This window comes from Heliconius melpomene, chromosome 13, assembly GCF_056956725.1.
Source record: "Heliconius melpomene rosina isolate 202511_hmr_F chromosome 13, ASM5695672v1, whole genome shotgun sequence".
Classification (NCBI taxonomy): Eukaryota; Metazoa; Arthropoda; class Insecta; order Lepidoptera; family Nymphalidae; genus Heliconius; species Heliconius melpomene.
This window is the reverse complement of record NC_140401.1, coordinates 16,024,726-16,047,710: the sequence shown is the minus strand read 5'-3', so window position 1 is coordinate 16,047,710 and position 22,985 is coordinate 16,024,726. Positions and strand designations below refer to the sequence as shown.

At 32.4% G+C, this 22,985-nt stretch overlaps 2 protein-coding genes across 2 annotated transcripts; one reads left to right on the top strand and one right to left on the bottom strand.

Annotated features, from left to right (window-relative positions):
• Positions 1 to 2,161: 2,161 nt before the first annotated feature.
• Positions 2,162 to 3,471, bottom strand: LOC146533149 (alpha-(1,3)-fucosyltransferase C-like). Its single transcript, XM_085196339.1, has 3 exons — positions 2,921 to 3,471; positions 2,520 to 2,794; positions 2,162 to 2,265 (listed from the first exon to the last, which is right to left on the bottom strand). The coding sequence occupies exons 1-3, from the start codon at positions 3,469 to 3,471 to the stop codon at positions 2,162 to 2,164; spliced, it is 930 nt and encodes a 309-aa protein (XP_085052465.1).
• A 13,386-nt stretch (positions 3,472 to 16,857) lies between these two features.
• LOC146533148 (uncharacterized) lies at positions 16,858 to 17,960 on the top strand. The gene is made up of 2 exons (XM_085196803.1): positions 16,858 to 17,043; positions 17,329 to 17,960. The coding sequence occupies exons 1-2, from the start codon at positions 16,996 to 16,998 to the stop codon at positions 17,773 to 17,775; spliced, it is 495 nt and encodes a 164-aa protein (XP_085052929.1). The 5' UTR covers positions 16,858 to 16,995; the 3' UTR covers positions 17,776 to 17,960.
• The last annotated feature ends 5,025 nt before the right edge of the window (positions 17,961 to 22,985 follow it).

Below are 22,985 nucleotides of genomic sequence, written 5' to 3'. Positions count from 1 at the left end.
GTATGAGGTCATCGTGGCGCAATGGGCAAGAGATTGTAAAAGCGACGGTTGCGAGTTCGATTCCCACTCGAGAATATGAAATATTTAATATTTTCATTTCCTCGCTTTGGTAATAAGGCAATGGAAACGGAGTGTCTTAATTCTTATCATTAGGTCTTAACTCATACGACCAGAGTGTCATACATAATTTTTAGTTCCACTTGAACTTGAACAAAACCTGGTAAAAATATAAGTACGATTTAATTAAAAGGCTCTACATCACATTCAGCCTATTTTACCGGTATAATTATAATAATTCATCCCCCGAGGGGAAATCGAACCTACAACGACCATTGCGCTACAATGGCATTTTAATGACCTCAAGATCATGTATAGAATATAAATTACTATTTTCCAATGAATTATGTCACCTTTCCACTCATTACATATTAAAAGTCCACGTCTTCAACTTCAAAGATTTAACTTCCAAGCCTCTAAGAAGTTTTAAGACCTCTTCATTATACATAGCTGCTTTGCATATCGAAGAGAAAAATCCAGCCCGTAACAAGGTCTTCTAATAATTTAATATACTATTATATATTATTAGAAAGTTAATATAAGTAAAATAAAATAAGAGTAGGCGGAAAGAAACTATTATTAAGACGTCCTCCACTCTCCTCCTTACACATTGCTTGTTTAGTGACGGAACTTAATGACGCGCGCTGTCTTGCGCTTGCCTTTCTTTACCAGAGCGCGGAGATCAAAATAATTCATTTTCTCAAGTGGGAATCGAACCCACTATTATCATGTTTAAAGCCGGTACGCCACGACAACCTCCCTAAATGGGAATATCAATTATTTGATTAGACTTAAGAACCTTACACCAAACTACAAACTAATACAAAAATGAAAAAAAAAACATTAATCAATTAAACTCATCACCATATCAAAGGTTTCCAAACATATTAAACCTCTTAAACTTCAACTATTCCTCTTAAAGAAGTTGGTAGTTCACAATCGCCAATACAGACCTACTTTGCATAGCGAAGGAGAGAAGTGGGGTCAGGACAAAGAGCGACCTCGTGAATATGCGAGCGGGCGATCTCTGCGATATGCTAAGCAGTCACTCGAATCCCCTTCCATACTGAATTCTGATTGTTATATCTTATTCTTATGTTTGTTGTGGAATTTGTCGTTTCTATTGACATTTGTGCAAATCTCTTATGAAGATTACGAGGTCGTTATGGCGCTGTGGGGCAGCGTTGGGCTTTAAGCGCGAAGGAAGTGGTCTTGATCCCTCGGGGGAATGAAGGGGAGAGATTTTTTTTATTATTTTCCGGCTTTTGCAGAGCGCGGCGTTAAGTTCCGTCACTCAACCTCAATAATTCGAAAATTGAAAACAGACTGACTTATTAATAGTGTTAAGCGTTTTTAGGTAGCATGGGACCCCTCTGCCTACCCTACACAATTAATTAATGCAACAGGTCACCATAAGAAACTTTTAAAATGATTAAAAATATTACAAAAAAAAAACAATAAAATCATAAGTAACAAATTATACATGTATAATATTTAAAATATTTCTCATATTTACACTCAAACAAAAAGAATACATGTTCGATGTAAGGATATTTTTTTTATGTTCATACATATTATATGAAACATAGACCTCTGAATCTAAAACCTTATCTATAAATATGGCAAAAATAATATTATTTTTGTATTTTTTCTTGACCTTTACTTTAATTAAGGACTTCCAGTGTTATTGTTGTATTAAACTAAAGACAAATTAGGTAAATGTTATAAAAATGTCAGCGCTACTTTTGTTTATTCTATCAAAAGCTATTTATAACGCTATTTATAGCTATCGATAAGGTTTTATAAATAATGGCTTTTCAAATTAATATTACAAAATAAGACTCATTGATGTTTCAATTATAAAATCTTATAAAATTACTACATTTTATATGTTTCATATAATATGTAATTAGTTTTATAATTAAAACATCAATATATATTTGACAGATAACGCACTAGCTTCATCTGAGCTACTGGACGTACACGCGGCATGTCTTTCTTCTTAAATGTAGGGGGAAATTAAAATAGACATTTCCAAGTTACAAGTAAAAATTCCTACTAGTATACATATCATAAATACTTAATTAACTATTTATTTATTATTTTATATAAGTTTATTGTCCATATCACTTTTGTTTTGTTCTTCTCGCTTATCTTTATTGATAGCTTGATTTGAATTTTTCACATCGAGCGACTTATCTTCATCATCTAAGCAAAAAATAAAATTCATTTAATTCGGAAGCTTAAAATACATAAAGGAATATAAGTATTGCCACCTACCTAGTGCCATTTTGATGCTACTAGGAAGTTTGTACATATTAATTTCAACATATGTATGTTTAAGTGATAACGACGTCTTTTTCAGCTTTAAGCTATACCCTACATATACCGTGAGAAAATGTAATCTTAAGAAGTATCTTAAACTTAAAATTTTAATCGTGGAAATGTTTATTTTATTTTACCTTTTGGAATGCATCGCTGGAACAGTTGACCAGGATACCACCATTGTCTTAAATTCTTCTTAACGCTTACAATGTTTAATTTACTGTCGTCGTTAAGATACGAACATATTTCACAAATGCCTTTAAATCTCTCAGTGTTTGTAATAACATAATAGTTTCTCCAACGGTGATAATTATTGTATATTCTAGGATTATTTATGATATACTGCACTAATGCAACTAATTGCTCTACAGCCATGCTCCTCGCATTTAAGTAGGAGCCCTCAGGAAAAAATCTAAAAAATACACAAAGTACTATTATGAGTTAAATAATTAATAATGTAAATAATTTATTTAACGTTAAATATATTTCAAAATGAAATTTATTATTAATTATTCTTTATTCTTATAAATATTCTTACCTTGTATAATTCGCGCCTCCAAACACAATTGGTACAGCATAATTATCGAAGGCTGTTAAAACTTCCTGCGTTACATAATCTACAGAATTAGAATCTTCAGCAGCAAAATAAAAATAATATTCCTTTACGACATCCAAACACCCTTTATTAGGACATTGGAGATTACCACATCCGTAAATATCGAAAACTAGTGAATTCTTCCTAAACATACTTCGTAGTATTTTAGCGAACATTATTCTATCGTTTTGTGTTATGCATTTCGCAACTATCCATGCCATGGCTTTTTTCTTTCCTCCAATTAATTCTAATTTGTCTTCGGATAAATCTTTCATACTAGATTGCCAAGCTACGGATACTCTTGGAGCTACGACATTTCCTTTTAAGTCTTTTACTTCTATGAATGGGCTGACGACATCGGAATCTAGTTTATATGACCAAGTCCAATTAAAATAATTATCTGCTGATATATTACAGACAGGAGCATAATCAGACGATATTTCACTGTGGAAAACATATTTTTGGCGTACCGATCTTCTTTCAGGTAATTTCATTTCTTTCCAATTACGCAAATCTGTACTATCGAAGACAATTGAATCATAATCTGTGTAGTCTTGTAGGAAAGATTGCTCATTTGCTATATAACAATTTGTATGCACACAGTTACGTGTAATAAAAGGTATCTGACCTTCACCGATAAGCTTTATTGAATTATTTTCACTAGTCCATAATAAAATGTATTTCATGTCCAAATATTTATCATTCTTGATTTCAATGTCCAGATGAGGAAGACCCTGGATGGGTTCTTGATAATTTTGCAAACGATACATAGACGAGTATGCCGTATGAAAAGTATAAAAGGCTAGCAAAATATACATTAATAAACCAGCGCAACTCACAATAAAAAATAGTCTTGCAACAGCCTCTGTTTTGGAAGGCACGTACATTTCTAACGTTTACTTTTCACTTTATAATAAAGAACTAAAGCGTATAGCAGAGGTAAAAACCGCAGTATTTGATAACAATAAGAGAGAAATGCAAAACAAACAATTCATTGGAATCCGCACATACTTTAGTGAATAAGACAACACGCTAAATAAATTTGTATATGTAAGTACGTATATTTAGGTATATATCTAACAGTTCTTGAAGCGTTGAAAAATATTTTTTACTTTGCTTTAAAATTGTGTAAAGCCGTGATAAGAAAACATGTGACTGATACTTGATGGTTGTGGGTTTGATCCCCATTCAGGGTAATAATATTTATATACAAATTAATTTTATTTTCCAACACGTAATGTCTCAAAAATTAGGCGGTACGTGGAAAACGGAGTGTCTTAACACTAATTTCCCTCTACCTACATTGCTATATACATCACACACACTATACGCGTAAAGCTAAATAAAACTGTTCAAAATTTTTGTATAAAAGTTTGAAGAACTATCTAATAACAACTACTAACTTGTTAGAATATAAGAAAAACAATCTTCATCTAGTGAAATATTTAGTAAATTCAGTACTAAAGTCTTACCCTAACACAAATACAGCTAAATCTGTAACCATTAAGGTCTGGAAACTGGCAAATGCCACGAATTGTTAATTTGTTATTGACTGAGAAACCTATACCTATAATAACACTACATAGGTTCAGTTCTGTGAACCAGCTTGTATATTTAATTATATAAGCTCGCAAACCTGCAATTGTAGTATATTGACTTAGCGCTTCCAATGATGATCATGGGTTCGATTTCCACTCGGTGGGATATTTCATCACCATCATCAGATTAGGATTTGACGTCCACTCTTGGACAAAACCCACCCAATGCCGATTGGTCTGTATCCAGTGGTGGCGGTCGTGTCTATATCGAGAGGCTTCCTGGATCCTATACTAGAATAATTAATTAGCATTATATAAAATAAATAAGGTATATAAAAAATATATAAAATTTTAAAAGTATTGAGCGCCTCTCGGTTAATAGGTACCGTCCCAGCGCTGCCATAAATTGCTATTAGCTTAAGATATTTATATTTATTTCATAGGCTATTTATACAATTATTATAAATTATTTATGAAATTTCTTTAAGAACACTGATTGTCTCGAAATAGTTTAAAATTGTTGAATTCAAGAAAATGAAAGTGATCATCGGAAAATTATTTTTACATATCTTGCAAAACATGAAAAACAGCAAAATAAGCATATAAGTTATTATATTAAATAATGTAAGTTTACGACTTTTAAAAGAGCAATACCTATTTTCAGTTGAAAAGCTCTCGAGAGAATTTTTCTATCAGTCGATGTCGCCCTCTATTTGCTAAGACCTGTTTCGTTATAGACTAGCGTGTTTCCATTGTTACATTATTTTTTCAGTTTCACGATCTATCCCGTTTATAGCATGGTATCCAGAGGAAACCTATTGTCAAGATATTTCGTCTTTCACTTTATATCAAATTCAAGACATTTTATATCGAGAGGCTGAATTAAACTCTGCTTTTTGTTATACCGGGGCGCGAAAATGATAATTTGTTAAAGGAATGCCCCTGCGTTGGAACTAATGATATTTTATCAGCTTCACGCTGTATCCTGCACAAAGCAGGAAAAGGGATCTTGGGAACCTAGTGTTAAGATTCTCTATTCCCATTAAGACTTCCGTTTCCCTTTCCGGTGAATTTTGGAGGCATTGCGTATTGAAGGCAGGACTCGTTTCCTCAAGTAGGGGGGACCACTGCGCCACAACTGCGCCAGAACTAGCTTCACTATAGACAATTTTTTTCACTATTCTATTATAACAAATAAATATGTAAGTAATTGGAAACAGTCGACACTCTTTGCATGTAGGACGTAGAGTCTTCAGCAAATATGGACATCGCGTATGAAGTCAAACAGAATTACGTATTCCATAAAAATATACCCCTTTTGCGGCACGTGACGACGCGTCGTATAGTTATGTACGGTGAATTTGTAATCATTTCCTGTAAACATGAAATGTATGGAGAAATCTTTCATATTGGCTTTAACACCTTTTATGATTTGCTTAAAATTTGACTTATAGCTGATATTTTCATATAATATAAATAAAATATATAAATCAGCTTCGCGCTGTATACCGCATACAGCATGGTACGCAGAGGGAACTTAGGATTAAGAACTTAAGACACTCCCTTCCCCACTTTCCGGCAAATTAGAGCGAAGAAATATTTAAATACATATTTCATTTCCTTAAGTGGGGATCGAATCCAAAACTAGTCCCGTTTCCAGGAACAATTTATTTTACTGTTTCAATCACTGGACGAAGGTTATGTAAAAAATATAAGACGCCCCTCGAGGGCATGTATGAAAGAAGTTGATGATCTGGAGAAAGAATATGCAGAGACCGTTTCGTTTGGTGCTATGTCCAGCGTTAAGCTAAAAATAAAATGTATAGATTAGTTAAAACTTCATTATTAAAATCTAATTAAAATTCTTCTTTTTTATCTACACGCATATACAGCTTTGCTCCTAAAATATTTAAAAGCGTAACATTATACCAGTATCACTAAGACATTAACTACAGCTCGTTTTCAACACATTTTAAATAAAGACAGAAACAGACTAAATCGATTTCGACTACACCACACGTAGTCACACACACCACACGTACGGCCACAGCCACTACACTTCTATCAATTAATTAATTAATTTAATCATATTAAAACATTATAGTCGGTATTTATATAAAAATTATAAAAGTTAGCCAAGCAAACTAGCCAATTAATATTGCAATTAATATAAAGCACCAAACGAACTTATCATTTGGTGAACACTCGCGGGTGTCAGAGCTTTTGGTTTCCAATTTCCGATATAAAACTGGGATTATTTTCAATTATGACGTACTATGCATCGTTGGTTCAGCATTAACGCGACACTCGCGCCGCACTAAAATACAAATAGAATATGTTGTGGTTGACAATAAAATATATACAATATTACAAAATATGACATAAATACAAACAATTGTATTTATGTCATTTTTTGTCAATCCGAAAGCCAAAATTGTAACAGTTAAATATATTAAATTAGCTCTCTCTCTCTTTTTGTGATTTCATATATTCTATCTAAATATAACATTTTACATTTAAGGGGATGTGTATTCGCATCATTTTTCACAGAATATCCTTGAAAACTTGAATTAATTTATCCTATACATTTACATCCATAAGGAAATTTAAATACACTTGTTAAAAAGGAATTGTAAGAGAACATATCTCAATACGTTCCAATATTTACATGGAATTTCAATACGCTTAAAGTTCTAAATATTGAATAACACTTTGATATGTTGTAAATTTACATACAATACAAGAACGAAGTGGCTTACTACTAGATTTTCTCTGCTTACCCGAGAAACATACGAGACATGTAAGAGAGGGTTCTTTGCGGCTTCGCCCGATCAGTCAAATGGCAGTAAAAAGATTTAAAGATTTTCATCATTAGTTCCTAAGATTAGCGTGTTCAACCAAACATTTTTTTCAGTTTATTATCTTATATTAACAAGGTAATAAAAATATAATTTCCCATTTCACGTCATTCCCAAAACAAAACGATCCGAACATAACTATTCTAATAGTTGTATGTATGTATGAGTATGTAGGTTTATCTCATGAATAAACCACAGATCCAATGTTATTAGGCAGTTCATTAGTCAAACTAGATAATTAGTTGCTACACCTGCCCGACTTAGCCGTGTCCGGGAGATTTGCGGGATTCCGTTATAGCACGCTATTATAGTACGTACCTAGTATGTATTCAAGTAAGCAGTATGCATAAATCATTATATATGTTTTATTAAGTTCTATCATAGTAGATTTTTATATTTTTTGTGGATTGGTTAAATGTACAGAATTAATGGGGACAAATTCGTTTTTCTAACAAATTTTAGTAACATAATTTTCTATTGAAAATAAACGCTTAAAAATATAATAATTAGAGCGTTTAAATATTTTATCTAAGAACTATGTCTTGCATTGCAAAGTTCAATGTTTTATATAAAATTTCGGTATTTACATATATTACAAAGTTAAGTTTTTTTTCTGAGTATCACGCTACACAAGTTAACGCCGCACTACGTCACAATTCAATAATAAAATAAAAAATTATAAATTATAATACAATAATTTGCTATATATTAACCATACACATACATCCCATATATTTGACTATTCCCATATATTCGACTATACAAGCTATTCTTAGACAAACGGGCACCTAAACATGAACAATGAATAGCCTATCAAATATCTGTCAGTCAGAGGCAGCCACAGGCATTGGTATGTCGCGTCGCAGATATTTAGGGCATCCAACAGTGCTTGTAGCATTCCGATATCATTCCATCGGTTTGTTGTCGTTCGTCATTCCCTAGGGCTGATTACTTGTCATTTAAGCTGAAATTGACGAGCTGTAGATGGTTGTAGCTAGTGATTGTTTTCTATACTAATTGTTTCTTATTAATTTAACTAAAAATATATATGAATATTGGTGTAAATTGTAATTTGATAAACCCTAAAATACTTTTTTCGGAAACGTATAAAATTTGGAGGTAGCGGTATTTGCTCTTATTAGCCGTGCAAGCGCTCTCATCACTAAGCCGTACGTTTTTATTAAGAACTTTTGATACGCTGTTAGTTACAATTCCTTAAATTTTTTTTACCGTTTTGTAAAAAAAAAAAAATTCCTAAGTGTGAAATAACACTTCTACAATTTAAGTTACCTTTTTTTGCAATTTTCATAAGTTATTGACCACAAAAATAAAAAATAATAATTTAAACTATGCTTTGTTAGCACAAGATTGCCTTCATCGACATTCCAAACATCGATATCACATTTGGTATTTATGATGAATGTGATTGCATTTGGCCTATATGGATAAATAAACTTGAAATCGGTACAGTAGAATTTACTACTGTTTAAGCAAATTGGGACATGTATATTTGAGATATCTGTGGATTCATTAAAACACTTAAATAAATATATATGTTGGGTCAAAAATGCAATATTTTCGTATTGTCGCTACATATAAAGACCCCACCCACCCCTCCTATCAACTAAATACAAGACTAACAATAATTTAATGACTGAACTGCAATACCTACATATAAATAAATATCTTTAAACCTTTTAAATAAAAAAATCATTCACAATTTGGGCACAAAGTGCCATTTTTCAACAAAATTACACACGATAGGAAGTTATAAGCGTTTCAGTTGTTTTCAGTTTGCATATATTTTTACACAGACGTGTTATAAATGGTCAGGATTATCAGCGATCACTAATCGATAATATAATATATATTATTATTACCGATAACGTCCATAAATAAACTTTTATTCATGAAATTTAAATATTTTAACCAATATAATGAATAAAAAGATTAAAATGAACTGAAACAACAATCAATGACGTTTTACTATTATAAATAACATGAATTTATAATTATCTGTATTAATTTAAAAGTATTTAAGCTATAATAGAAGTAGATTTACCTCTAGTTGACATTTTCTTTAAAGATTTAAATGTCGAGTTTAGCCTTGATTACACTTTGGATATGAATTCGATTCCACGCAAAGTAACTTCTAAAAACTATTAAAAAAATTTTTTTTTTCGGTTTAGTTAGACAAAGTGTGGAATAAGTAGTGTCTCCATATGAAACAAAACATATATATGAAATTAAATATTACTTAATTGTCTCCGGATCTGCACGATACGAGACATTCAAGAAGACGAAAAAAACAACAAATATTTTCATCAAAAACATGTAGCGGCGCATTTGGACAGCGTTTATCTCCAACGGGTATTTACATTTCTCTGCTCTGATTCGACATAGCACTGTGTAGAGTTCCGTCACTTAATATCTAAGGTAAACGCGGACTAACATTGGCAATGGCAAACCCTAAATTCAAGGAATAATCGTGAAGCTTATAAAAATCTTTATTATGACCACATAATCTTTAAATTTTCCATACATTGTATCCAGTACGTCTTCAACATATAAATCCACTCTTATATCATATACATATAAATTAGGTAAAAGTTGGTTGTTCGTTATAAAAAGTGTAATAAACATGTAGACCACCTGAGGCCGCGAAATAACCTCGGACGGAGGCACGGAGGGACGGAGGGACGGAGGTATGGAGGTATGGAGGTAGAATCGAAGTTGCCGGGAACTTTAAAAAGTCTAATTTTGCCTTCATACGCGACTCGAGTGGGAGCCAACAGGCGAACTTGGGTTTGAAAGAATAATATAGGTATGACTAGAGGAGTCGTGATGGTATTTAAAATTGAAACCGTACTTTACATTTACATACTAATTGAGGTGTAACTATAACAAAATATAATTTAACTAACCATTTTAATTAGTTACTTCATAAAATTTAAATTATTAAACATTTTCAAGTAAAGCTATGCCTCATGCACTCTACAAGCACCTAAAACCTACTGTGCTTACTTACATTCGTATAAAACCTTTTTAAAATTCGATATAACAAATTTTGTAAAGGTTATTATATATTTCAATCTGCTATATAATATTAAAACACTAACTGAACAAAAACATTTTTAAAACTATTTTATAGTAAAAAATAATTTTATTTAAACGTAAAGTCTTGTAACAAGGTTTTCATATCCACAGTAAAACAGCGTAGAGCTTGAGAAATTCCAACATCGTGCGATAGTATAATAAGGCAAAGTTGGCGATTGCAGCAGCTCCAATCATAAGTTTATTAGAAAAAGGAAAAATAAATAAAATTTACATTTATTACTATTACTATCGAATGCAACTTCACATCTTCTTATCAGATGATTTTTTTTTATTAACGTTCTAAATATTATAGGATTTGAAAGAGACTAGTTGTAAAGTAGCTGCATTGTCTCGATGGTTGTGGGATCATATTTTAATTAGGGGAATATTTATTTCATATATTAAATAATCGCATCAAAATCTGGCGCGTCTTCTTAAAATACGTAAAATAGAAAAATATATTTTTATCGTATTGTTAATGAATAAAAAATAATTAAATAGCGTTCTCTATTTAATTCATATTTGATGTGATTATTAAATTTTTATATGTGTACATTCTATTCGCCTATGTTTATGTAACCGTTATTATTTACAGCAATCTCTTAAGAAAACAAGTTGTTAAGAAAGATTGTTTTTTCAGTTCCCACACATAGCAGAGTAGGCAGAGGGAAACTTGAAACTTGTTAAGACACTCTGTTCCCATTAGGCCACTTCACTTAAACATTTTCCGCCGTATTCTGGAAGCACTTGAGTGGCGGAACTCAACGCCGCTCTCTTTGTTATCAGATCGAAATAAAAACATTATTTCATTTCCTCAAGTAGAAACCGAACCCGTTTCTATTTGTATTTTTTTCTTAAAATTCAGCAAATCATAATCATTTACAAAATCTAAAGTAGAAATGTCTCAAAGTAATTTAAGGGTAGTATATCTGACGTAAGCACCCGCGCCGCCCGGTAATGCATTCCCCGGAGTACAAGATTACAACGTCGTACATGTATTTACTATATAAAATTATTCTATACATAATGTATGTAAATTTGTGTTAGATGATATAGTTATAGATAAATTAAATCAGCTTCACGCTGTAACCCGCACGCCGCGGCAAGGGGAACCTAGTGTTGAGACACTCTGTTTTCCATATATATAATAGGTAAATATCGCTTATTTTGTTGAGGCCAGTCGTAGTGCAGTAGCACAAAGTGTGACTGTAAAACCGACTGATCGTAGGTTCGATCCCCACTCGAGGAGATGATATATTTATTTAAATTTATATTTCCATTTCTTCGCTCTAGTGTCGAGGTAAATGCGCGGCCTAAAGTTCTGCCACTTAACACGCAATGGCTACAGAATTCGGCAGAATCAAATCAAATCAGCTTCACGCTACATCCCGCACAAACCAGAGTAGGCAGAGGGAACCTAGTGATTGAGACACTTCTGTAACTATATTTTTTTAATTAAAAAGTTTTTCATATTTAACGTAGAATCTAGAGTTCACAATATATGTGTAGGTGAGTAAAGCTATAAATCGCGGAACATCTTCGCGCCGTAGACCAATTAGTACAAGATGTTGCCGCCTTCCCTCGCTCGCGGACTGCTTTAAACAAGATCAACGGATATATTCATTCATTATTCATACTTATTTTTTTCTTTAGTATAAATAAATAATAACATTTTATATTTTACTGCTTATTTCGTATAAATTATCTAAGTTTATCGATATATTTAGTGTAGTGTGTGGCGTACAACGCTAAAACTTGGCGTGTAGGTTCCCTTGGGAATATACAGCACTAAAAGAGGAGTTCCTACAAGTGAAAAGACTAGAGACTATTTATGGATCCCGCTAATAGCAGAATAGGCAGAAGAAATTTAGTATTAAGACAGTCCACCCATGCACCATTCTGTCTTCGAAACATTGTGTATGCTAAATTTTCTTTAACATTGTGCAAAGTTAAACCAATTAAGTTCCCGATAAGTATATAAATCTAAGGAATTTTCGAGGAATTCCGTGTTGAGTGGCGAAACTCAACGCTGTGCTTTATTACCAGAGCGAGGAAATGAAAATATTAATGAATAATATTTCATTATCCCGAGTCGAAATCAAACCCACAACCGTCGTGTGTAAACACGCAAGAATTGCGCCACGAAGGCCTCAAAATAACAGTAATAAATTAGTTTTACTTAAAATGTTATACGGACATAATAAAATATATTTGCTCCAGTACTGCATAGTCCTGTTCCAAAGTCTAGAACCGCGGAAGGAGACTCTTCTTTTTAATGAATACTGTGAAAGCGTTAATTGCTTCAACGGTAATTAACGATTAAAACATCTGCGAAAAGGGCCCAGGTTTTATACGTAAGAAAAAGTGTATTTTACGTGAACACACTGTATAAACATTTATTATTATTTTATATACGAAATGAAATATGAGAATCGAACCCACAACCTGCGCTACGACTGTCCTGTGATCACCCGAATTTTATTTCTTTTTCTTTTCTGTCGATAAGTAATAAATAATGTTAAAAAGTGCTCCCAATTTCAAAATTGAATTTAGCCAATGAATCCTAAATCGTAATCAAATAGATTGATTCGCTAGCACGGTAATTACACACAAGCACACACATATATCGAGATTAGCCGTGCGCCATTCTCTTGGTACATCCACATTGTTGATACATGTAAATTTTCCTAAATACTGTTAGGTAGAAATTAAAATTAAAACAGCTTCACGCTGTAACCCGCACACGGCAGGGTAGGCAGAGGGAACTTAGTGTTAAAACACTCCGTTCTGCACTAGGTATATACCCAAATAGGCAACGATAAAATCAATTGTCACGTCATTGACGATTGCGACTGATGCTAAATGCTAGCTAGCATTTCGTTCACTGCCCGACATCCGCACAATAATCCACAGAATTATAATTATTTCGTTATTTCCCAATATACTCGACTTTAATATAATACTCATGTAAAAACGTTAAATATCAGTGGGAACACAAAAATGAAAAAAATAAGATGAATAAGATAAATTAATAAAAACTCACAAAAACTGAGGCCAGTTCTAGCGCATGGGCACAAGTCTCCAGCAATACGCAATACCGAAAATGGGGAATGGAAGTGTCTTAATGAGAACGGAGTACCTTAACACTAGGTTCCCATGTTCCCTCTGCCTATCCTGCTATATGCAGGATACAGAGTGTACTTAAATAAAAAATAAACTCATAAATAAACATATACCAACTACAACTTAGATCTTAGTCGAAGCCTTGATTGATTAGCTACCAGGGCCATTATGCCCAAACACTATATATACGGGGATTAGCCGTGAGCTATCAACTTGATGCATTGCCGCATTGTCGGTGAATCGAAGCTCCAGGACAAAGGTGTCTCCGATTATGTTGACCCAACCGGCAGTTTGGGCTATGCTGCATCTGTGATGTGGAAGCCGTAGAATATGTATGCATAGATGAACTGAAAATAGAATTTAAGACGTTCCTTCCATAGAGTAGACAACAAACGTAACGACAAGTAAACGCGTCGGTTGTGTGTTCAATCCCCACTCAGGGAATGATTATATTCAAGTCATTTTCGTACAAATCCTGGCTATGGTAGACAAAATGTAGCGCTAAGTTTCTAAGTTCTGCAATATATAAAAAAAAAGAGAAGGAAATTATCGATAGGAAGAGAATAAGGATCTTGACACTAAATTCCTTATGCCTATCCTGCTATGAAGGAAAAGTGTGAAGCAACAAAAGAAAATTTATATATGTCTGAATTTTAAATACAAATTTAAATGCAATAAAAAAATTGTACAGAATTTTCTGAAAATCATTATTTATAAAGCATAAAATGTTATTGCCAACCGCAATCTCGGAACAGATGAAAGAGCATTAATGAAAACCAAAAATTTTAAGCACATTCGGGCCTTGATTATGAACTTTGGCAAAGTTTCTCATTTCGTTGTTACTTTCAACTATGAAAAGGCAGAAAGTGTCGAAATTGCGAATACAAGAGACTTTATTAAAAAGTGTGTTGCACTCACAAATCTAAATATATTTTCTGGATAAAAGGTTGGAAAAGAATTCCGTGCTGCACTTGAAAACATGCTTTTTCCACGTAATGCCTTTGAGGAAATTAAATAAACTGCTACACCGCATCATAAGCATCCTTACTGGCGCACCGGAGTGCTCGGCTCCATTATTTTACTATTATGTGCAAACTTATAACATGCATATGATTCTGAAATGATTATAATAATAATAATTAATAATAATTGTTTAACCAAAATTGTAGAAAATTGTATGTGTGTATATTAGTTTTTCGTCTTTAATTTTAATTCTATTCACTAGATGGGGCTAAAGTCATTCGTTATAAAACCTGAAATGTCTCTAGACATTTTGTGTTATTCCGCCCTTTTCTTATAATAATATACATTTTTCTTATCTTTTAAAGTTTTTCTTTTTTTCAGTTTCACGTTATACTCCGTACATAAAAGCATACTATATGCTATATGTAGCAGGGGCGCTTTCACCTTGGTACCAGGGTGAAGATTTGAAAATATTAATAAATAATAATTCATTACCCCTCAGTAGACATCGAACCCACAGGCAATTCAGAAAGAAACATTTTCGAAAGCAAAAAATAACTTATAAGTTCGTTACAACAATTCAGAATATTATTGAAAATATTATACACAAATCCCAATATATTATAAATAGAACATCTCAAATGTGATAATGGAAACAAGTATTTCATATCGGAGTTCGCTGTACGGTTGTCTCGCTTCCTTTTATTTAGGGGCAAATACGATTTTAACCCCGTATATTCATCGCTTTGTGTAAAATAAAGTGCTGCACTCACGGGACCTCGGTTCTAGTCCCAGGATAAAGCAGTTTCTCTATGCCTTATGTTCACTTTCACTATAAAAGAAATATATAGTGTATGTTTTATTCTTTTTATATTATTTGCCTTTGAAAAGCAAAGTTTTTGTATATTAAAGATTATTAGATAAAGTTAGATTTGGATTTACAAAGGATACATGATTTTTTTTGTATGTTTCAAAGAGAAGATAGAGCAAATTAATTTATTCTAAGTATGTCAGCTCTGTTGAAATAGGTTGAAATAATATTACCAATATTTACAAACATTTGAAAATTTATCCTTAGATGTAAAATGTTATGATCAATTATGATGATGCTAAATATTAACCTTTCGGTGTTTAGTTGAAAAAAGGTTTGTTTCTTCGCGTTTACAAATTTCCCACTGTAATTAAATATTATGAGAAATGCCTCTGGTGATACGAAACAAATGAGTAATAAAGACTGTAGTTTCTCACTAAATAGACACGTTTTGATTTTGGTGTTAGATTCAGAAATCATAGATATACGAGTATACATTGAGGCCAGTCGTGGGTAGTAAACGCGACTGTTTGTGTGTTCAGTTCCCACTCGAGGAAATTTAAATGTATATTTCCATTTCTTCGCTCTGGTGTCGTTGAGGCAAAGCGCGGCGTTGAGTTCCACTAGTCAACATGGAATGCCTGCTGAATTCGGCAGAAAGTGAGGAACGGAGGGTCTTAACAATAGGTTCCCTCAGCCCACCTCGTATGCGGGAAACAGCGTGAAACTGATTTAATTATTTTTATAAGTAATTATAAATTTAACTTCCAACATACCAAAACTAACAATCGTGAGTTCTAACTGAAGCCAATAAATCATGTTCACTCCACATACAACAGTATACGAGTAAAATTTAACAATACGCGTTTACACCGAAAATAGCGTTAACTATTCAGGCGCCTCTATCAAATGTAATCTAAATTCCATTTATATTTTACGTACCGCCATTTTAATTTAATACTTAAATTCTTATTATAATATGTAATAACCAGGGTTTCACTTTATATTTTTTTATTCATAAAATATTTACACAGATTGTAAATATTTGTGTGATTGTTTTTAAATATTTTTAACGAAATAGTATAGTGTATGACTGTAAACACGATGGTAGTGGGTTCGAATGTCACTCGGCAGAATTATTAATTTTAATTCCTCATTCTGATTTAAAGATAAAACGCGACGTCGTGTTCTAACACTCACGAAAAACACTACAAATATTTTTATTACTTTTAAATAATGTGTTGTGAAAAGCTTGTGTTGTGAAAAAAAAATTGCACGAGTTTAAGAAAACCGAGAAAACTTACATATGTATGTATTTAACCAATGCTTCAAGTGGGAATGGAACCCACAACTACTGCATTTCAGTTGAATACACTGCAACTTGTCAACAAAAATTAAATTGTATTGAAAACTTCGAATATCTTAATCATCTAACAGTATATTATTTAGTTCACAGTTCGTTCATAATAAATTCATTCACCGAGTAGACAATACCGTTTTCTTTCAACTCGATAAACACTATTGTAGTTATATTTAAAACAAAAAGTTTCTCACAGTGAGAAGTGAATGGAGGAACAATGTCCATAATTTTTATTATAACAAGAATTGTTAAAAGAATCAGACGTTAATATGGGATTGATAGCTAATATTATAGTGGTTTTGTATACGTATTACTTAGTGAGTATAATTTTGTAAATGTTTTATAATATTATAAGTGTATTAGTGTTTTTTGTTCTCACTAAAATAAGATTACAATGTGCCTTAGTGAAAATCCTGCATATAGCAGAGTAAGCAGAGTGTGATTGCGTGTTAAGTGGTGAAACTCAACGCCGCACTTCGCCTCCACTGTTGTAGAGAGTGTGAACTAAACATATCTTCTCTCTTAAATTGGCAATAACAAATTATATGTACATATTTTATTTAACCCAAATATGTTTAAAATATTAAAAAAATACATTCCAGGTGAAGATTGAAGCTCAGTCCACTGAAGATGACCAGCCGTACACAAATGCTTACATGCCATCCTCTATCAATTTTCAGGATATATACACTAATGTTTTGAGTAAACAGGCTGATTCTGGAATAAGTGAAGAGACCGATGTACCAATTAATATTGTACGACCTGAATTTAGTGAATTCAACCCAAAAAATGTTGAAATAACGACATCTCCGGCAATATCAAATAGTTCATTAAATATTAGTAGTTCTACACTAGTAGATGTAAAAAATGGAGATACTACAACGCCTTCCACAAGGAATGTTGAAGAGGATCTAGATGAGCCTATAGAAGTCATTCCTATAAGACAATCTGAAAGGGGAGTCCTGGATATTTTACTTCCTCCGAATAGAGTGAAGATGTTTAAAAATATGTTCGATTCCTTCAGACGTATACTCTCATATACTTTTTGAAAATAATCCACATGTCTACTTAAAATTAGCTTAAATAATTTTAATTGATTTTGATATAAACGAAAGTAAGATAAGGAAATGTATTGGACCTCACAGTTTTTCACGAAATGTTTATTTAGACTTAGCCTACTCTCCTTTTTGCTCAATAATAGAGATATTCAGCAAAGGAGCTACTTAATTTGTAAAAAAACGTGACGTGCTATGTATATACATATGTACTTATAAAAATATCTCAAACGAGGAAAAATATTTTTATATTCATTTTATATTTCTTTATCGTAGGCATACAAAAGTTCCTATTTTTATTCATGTAACTGCCATTATTATTCAATTTTTAATAGTTTATTTTTATTTTCAAAAGTAATCAGCAGAATTGCAAAAAAATTTTGTTACCATTAGAAAATAGACAATATGAATGCAAAAATATTTTATTGTCTTTTATGTTAATAGCATCCCTATGTTGGTCATTTAGTTCAATAATAACGTAATTGCAGTTTTTTCAAGCAACTTAAACATGTCAATGTTTGTGTAAAAACTATTTACAAACTTTCTTTACACCACCTGCCATACATATAAAAGCGTAAATATATCTTTATTACACGAAATAAGCTATATTTGTTGTTTTAGCTTCCAACGAAAATTGTAACAGTACCCTTAGAACATCACTGGTGATCGAAACCACCAAAAACTATACATATATTATTATATAAGAAAGATATATATCTATCTATCTTGCATAACATATATACCGGACGATTGCTTTGACGTCACTTAACCAGTGCTTTTGATTGACTGTACGTGATTCACGCTGATTGCACTAATTACACATGAATGTGCTGCTATTAGCTGAGAACTTGCATTACAAGTCTCCAATTATTTTTTTGGTTAAAAGCCAAATGTGAACAGTTGTCATATATTTATATGACTTTTTAATGTTCTTAGATATACATATGTATAGTGCGGCAAGTCATGACTCAGGGGCTTAAGCGTGTCCTATAAAGCACACAGGTTGTGGGTTCAATTCCCACACGAGGGAATGAAATATTCAATATTTTCCTTTCTTAACTCTGGTGTTGAGGCAAATTGCGTAATGCCTCCAGAATTCGGCGGAAAAGGGAGAAGGGAATGTCTTAAGTGTGTTCTTGAAATAACTGTCTACCATGCTGTGTGCGGGATGCAGCGTGAAAATAAAAATATCGAAATCTATCATAGTATATTGTAAAGCACACAAACAAGTAGCTACACCATAATATTCCATCAATACACGAACAAGCCAGCAAACCATTTAATTTGTATATCTACAAGCGTTTACTAAAGTCCTAACTGAACGACAATAGACGCTGAAGCTGGAGCTGGAGCACACTTAGCGGCACTCGGCTAGACGTGACTCAGGCCGATTGCTCTAATTACAGGCAGTGCGAGCGCTGAAACATCGGCCTCTTGTCTCCAATTAATTTTTTGGGCTACAGCCAAATGTGGACTTCGAAAAGTTGATTTTGTCGCATAATTTTATAATTTTCTCTTTAGAACCACATTTGTTATGGCCAAAGATTTTCGCTCCAAGAATTCCCCCATTTTTCGAGACATTCATTGTTGAGTGGTGGAATTTAAAGCAGCAGTTCAACTCGTTACAAGAGCGAGGAAAATAATTTATTCTTCCGTGTGGGAATTGAAGCTACAATCTCTATTTTTTCTTTTCTATATAGAATCTGGCGTCGCGCTGCTTCTTTATTCCATAATTTTTAACACCTGTATAATATATTTAGTTTATAACTGCACTGAGTTGTCTTCCAAAACAAATAAACAATTATAGTTTATACTGTACTTCTATTATGTGTACTTAACTGTTTTTTTTAATAAGTTTATATGATAACTTGAGAAATAACTATTTAGTAAAGACTTTTGCATACAAGAAACTACACTATATTACATATCACAACATAACTTGGAGGGTAGTCATTAAAAATTTTACATAACATCGACGAATACAAACCATCGTTAGAATAAGATTTATATTATTTCGGCTTTGGGCTTTGAGAGCCTTCACGCCGTGAATGTTATAATGAAATTTCTGGCACTTTTGAACTACTGCTGCGCCGAGATGAAATTAGATGTGCATTGTTTAATATTACTTATTGCTAGAGTAATAATTTTATTTAATTAAACACATTGTAATGATAATTGTTTTAACGAAAATTATTTTACAAAATTTGAATAATAAAATACATTTACATATACCACATTAAAGGCACTTGTTTTTAGCTGCACGCTGCATCCTGCATAGAGCAGAGTAGAAAATCAAAACTTAGTGTTAGGACACTCCTTTCCCAACTAAAGGATGTGCTTAATCTTGTACCAGAGCGAGGAAATGAACGAATATCGAATTGTCAACTGTCTCGATTACAGTCAGTCGATTACGGTCACGACGATATGCCCAAAATTTAAGATCTAACATTTAAATATGATATCGCACCACAAAAAAACACTCTGTGCTCCTGCGCCACGAATAGTCTCAATATATAACCTGGCCTGGTTACCTGTAAGAAATTGCTTTTAGTAATAAGGCCGCCATTGCACATCTGTGAATCTTTAAATTAACTGTATCTTTTATGTTATTTTTGTTCTATTTGTGCAATAATGATGTTATGTTACATATTCTTGAAAATTATTAAAACCAAACAAATAATTTCATAGTAATATATTATTATTCATTTCTCTGGTAATACAGCAATCAAATAAAATCCGGATCTCTGTTGAACGTAAAAACCTCGCTCAGCGCTAGACATTGGCGGCGTAATTTTTTCCTCTCGTTTTTATTAAAATGAAGTTAAACCGGCTGACTAAGGGAGGTGATAATTTTATATTCAGGGCTGCTCTTCAGCTTTGGAACTTTACTTTATAATGATCTCGTGGCGTGTCTCCTTAAATATTGTGAATCTTGGTACAATGTTCCATAAGCCAGTTAGTTTTAGGGTAAGTCTGTTTTAGAAATATATGATAATTCACTATTAACATGAAGTTAATAAGAATTAAAGGCGAAATATAAGTAATATTTATATTTGAATAACGTAATTTTTGTTAATTAAATAGGTATATGGTTATCTCACATTTATTAACTTGTTTAATTTATATTTTGGTTATTATCTAAATATGAATTTTGGCTATTATATAAATAAGAACGTTTTGTTTTAAATTTTTAAAGCAGCCCTAAAAAACTACAACCCTTAAAAATTAAGAGAAAAGACAAAATTCACCAAAATTTAAATAATTCACTTTCATTGCCGGACCAAAATCAATGTGCCATCGACTTAAGTCAATCCTCGAAATTATGGTCCGAATTACACGGGTCGGCTTAAAACGTTGAAAACTTAAAGGGTTAACGCGATAATGAAATTAAAACCGCCAAATCCATTGGATTTAATTATCACTAATAGGATGGCGGCCGATGGCGCGGAAACCGACTGAAACGAAAGTTGCGAAAGAGTCGAAAAGTTTAAAAGTTTATTCAGTACAATGTAGGCTTTGTTCGAATATTCAAACCGCTATACGATTGTATAAGGACAAAATATTTAATATTACAGTTTTTTATTAATTTAAGTATATCTTTGATATTAATATACCATACCATACCATATACAATACCTTTTTTTGTTTGTTAAACTGGAGAGAGACTTTTGCGCAAGGGACAATTCAGACTAGTATAATAAATTATTATTATTATTATTATAACAGCGACCCAACACATAGGATTTTGAATTCGAATGGAAAGTGAAGAACGGAGTTTCTTAACACTAGATTTTCTCCGTTTATTGTGATATTTATAAAGCTTAAAAATAAACGAAATATTTCCAAAATTGGGCGAAAACTAGGGAATGAAAGTGTCTCAATAGGAAGGGAGTGTATTAATACTAGATCCAAGTTCCCTCTACTATGTGGAATAACAGTGTGAAACTAAAAATAATAATGAAGCATAATTTTTCTTCCCTTTGTAGGTTAAATTTATTTTTAGCTGACAAAGGTCAAATATGAAAATAGCTGTCATTTAGCTGTCGATGTCGTATAACTCCGACGTACGGATGTGCTATTTAAAATACCATAAGTAGGTAATTCAAATAAACTAGTCTAAAATAATGAAATTTAAAAACGATGAATAATAAGAAAAGACGCCTGTCGTAGTGCAGGGACGCAAGTATTCACACGGACACCACTTCCTTTATTGACATTTAATTTCTTTAATTAATGGAAAATGGAGAAAAGAAACTCTGTAATGAATCTAACTACGAAATACGATAGAGAAATTAAAATAAGAAAAAATATCTAAGAAAACTATATAATTCGAAGTGAATACCATTAGTCTAAACGCGCTGAGCAATAAAAAAGAATGTCTTCTTCAATCGTGCCACGTGATTTCGCTGAAATCGCGAAGACTATAAACTTTTATCACGTAATACTTACAGATAGTCGAAAAATAATGAGATATCGCAGTCAAATTTCATACTAAATTAATATTTGGTCTGACTTTTTACTTCTTGACTTGACCTTTGAACTTGAGACTAGTAGATTAAATTCTAACTGCGTGAAGTTAACTATTTTCATCATTAAGCCTTTATAAATTATAAGTTGCATAGCAGACGGAGAAATTCAACGACACTCGAACACCACAATAGATTCACCTATGTAAAATAATTGTTTTTCATGTCATCATAGTGTTTAATTCTCATTTTTTATCTCAAACCTATATAGCATAAAGATCCTATACAGCTAGGAGTAGCCAGTAAGAACAGAGCGCCAAACGAATGTCATGTTGGGCCAACATGACATTTCCTGAACAGCAGGAATTGGAGGGTAGACCTACAAATATTACTTATTGTTTTTTTTAAATATATTTTTGTTGTAATAGTATTATTGCAAGTCTAAATCCAGAAAAAAATATAAAAATTCCTCAATACTCCCCCTACTTCTCATTTAAACAAGTAGAATCTTACATAACACACATACCTAACTACGATATAATTTGAATTTGAGCCCCGGCCCGAACGCGCACAACCGTTAAATGAATGAACTTTTATAACTTAAGGTCCTACCAGCTCACCGATTTAATACCGACTTTGAGGTTTCGCCGCCATGATGAACAGCGTCCTTACTTTTAATGACTTTTTGCTAATATTCAGAGCTTCGCTTTTGAGGCGAAAAAAAAAGTTTTGCAAGCC

What these genes read in the sequence shown, in the direction of transcription:
- LOC146533148 (XM_085196803.1), top strand. Translation starts at nt 16,996, where the DNA reads ATGGGATTGATAGCTAATATTATAGTGGTTTTGTATACGTATTACTTA. An exon ending in TTTTGTATACGTATTACTTA is followed by an intron (nt 17,044 to 17,328) that starts GTGAGTATAATT and finishes AATACATTCCAG; the next exon opens with GTGAAGATTGAAGCTCAGTC.
- LOC146533149 (XM_085196339.1), bottom strand. Translation starts at nt 3,471, where the DNA reads ATGAAATTACCTGAAAGAAGATCGGTACGCCAAAAATATGTTTTCCAC. An exon ending in GGAGGCGCGAATTATACAAG is followed by an intron (nt 2,795 to 2,920) that starts GTAAGAATATTT and finishes TGTATTTTTTAG; the next exon opens with ATTTTTTCCTGAGGGCTCCT. An exon ending in CCAGCGATGCATTCCAAAAG is followed by an intron (nt 2,266 to 2,519) that starts GTAAAATAAAAT and finishes TTTTTTGCTTAG; the next exon opens with ATGATGAAGATAAGTCGCTC.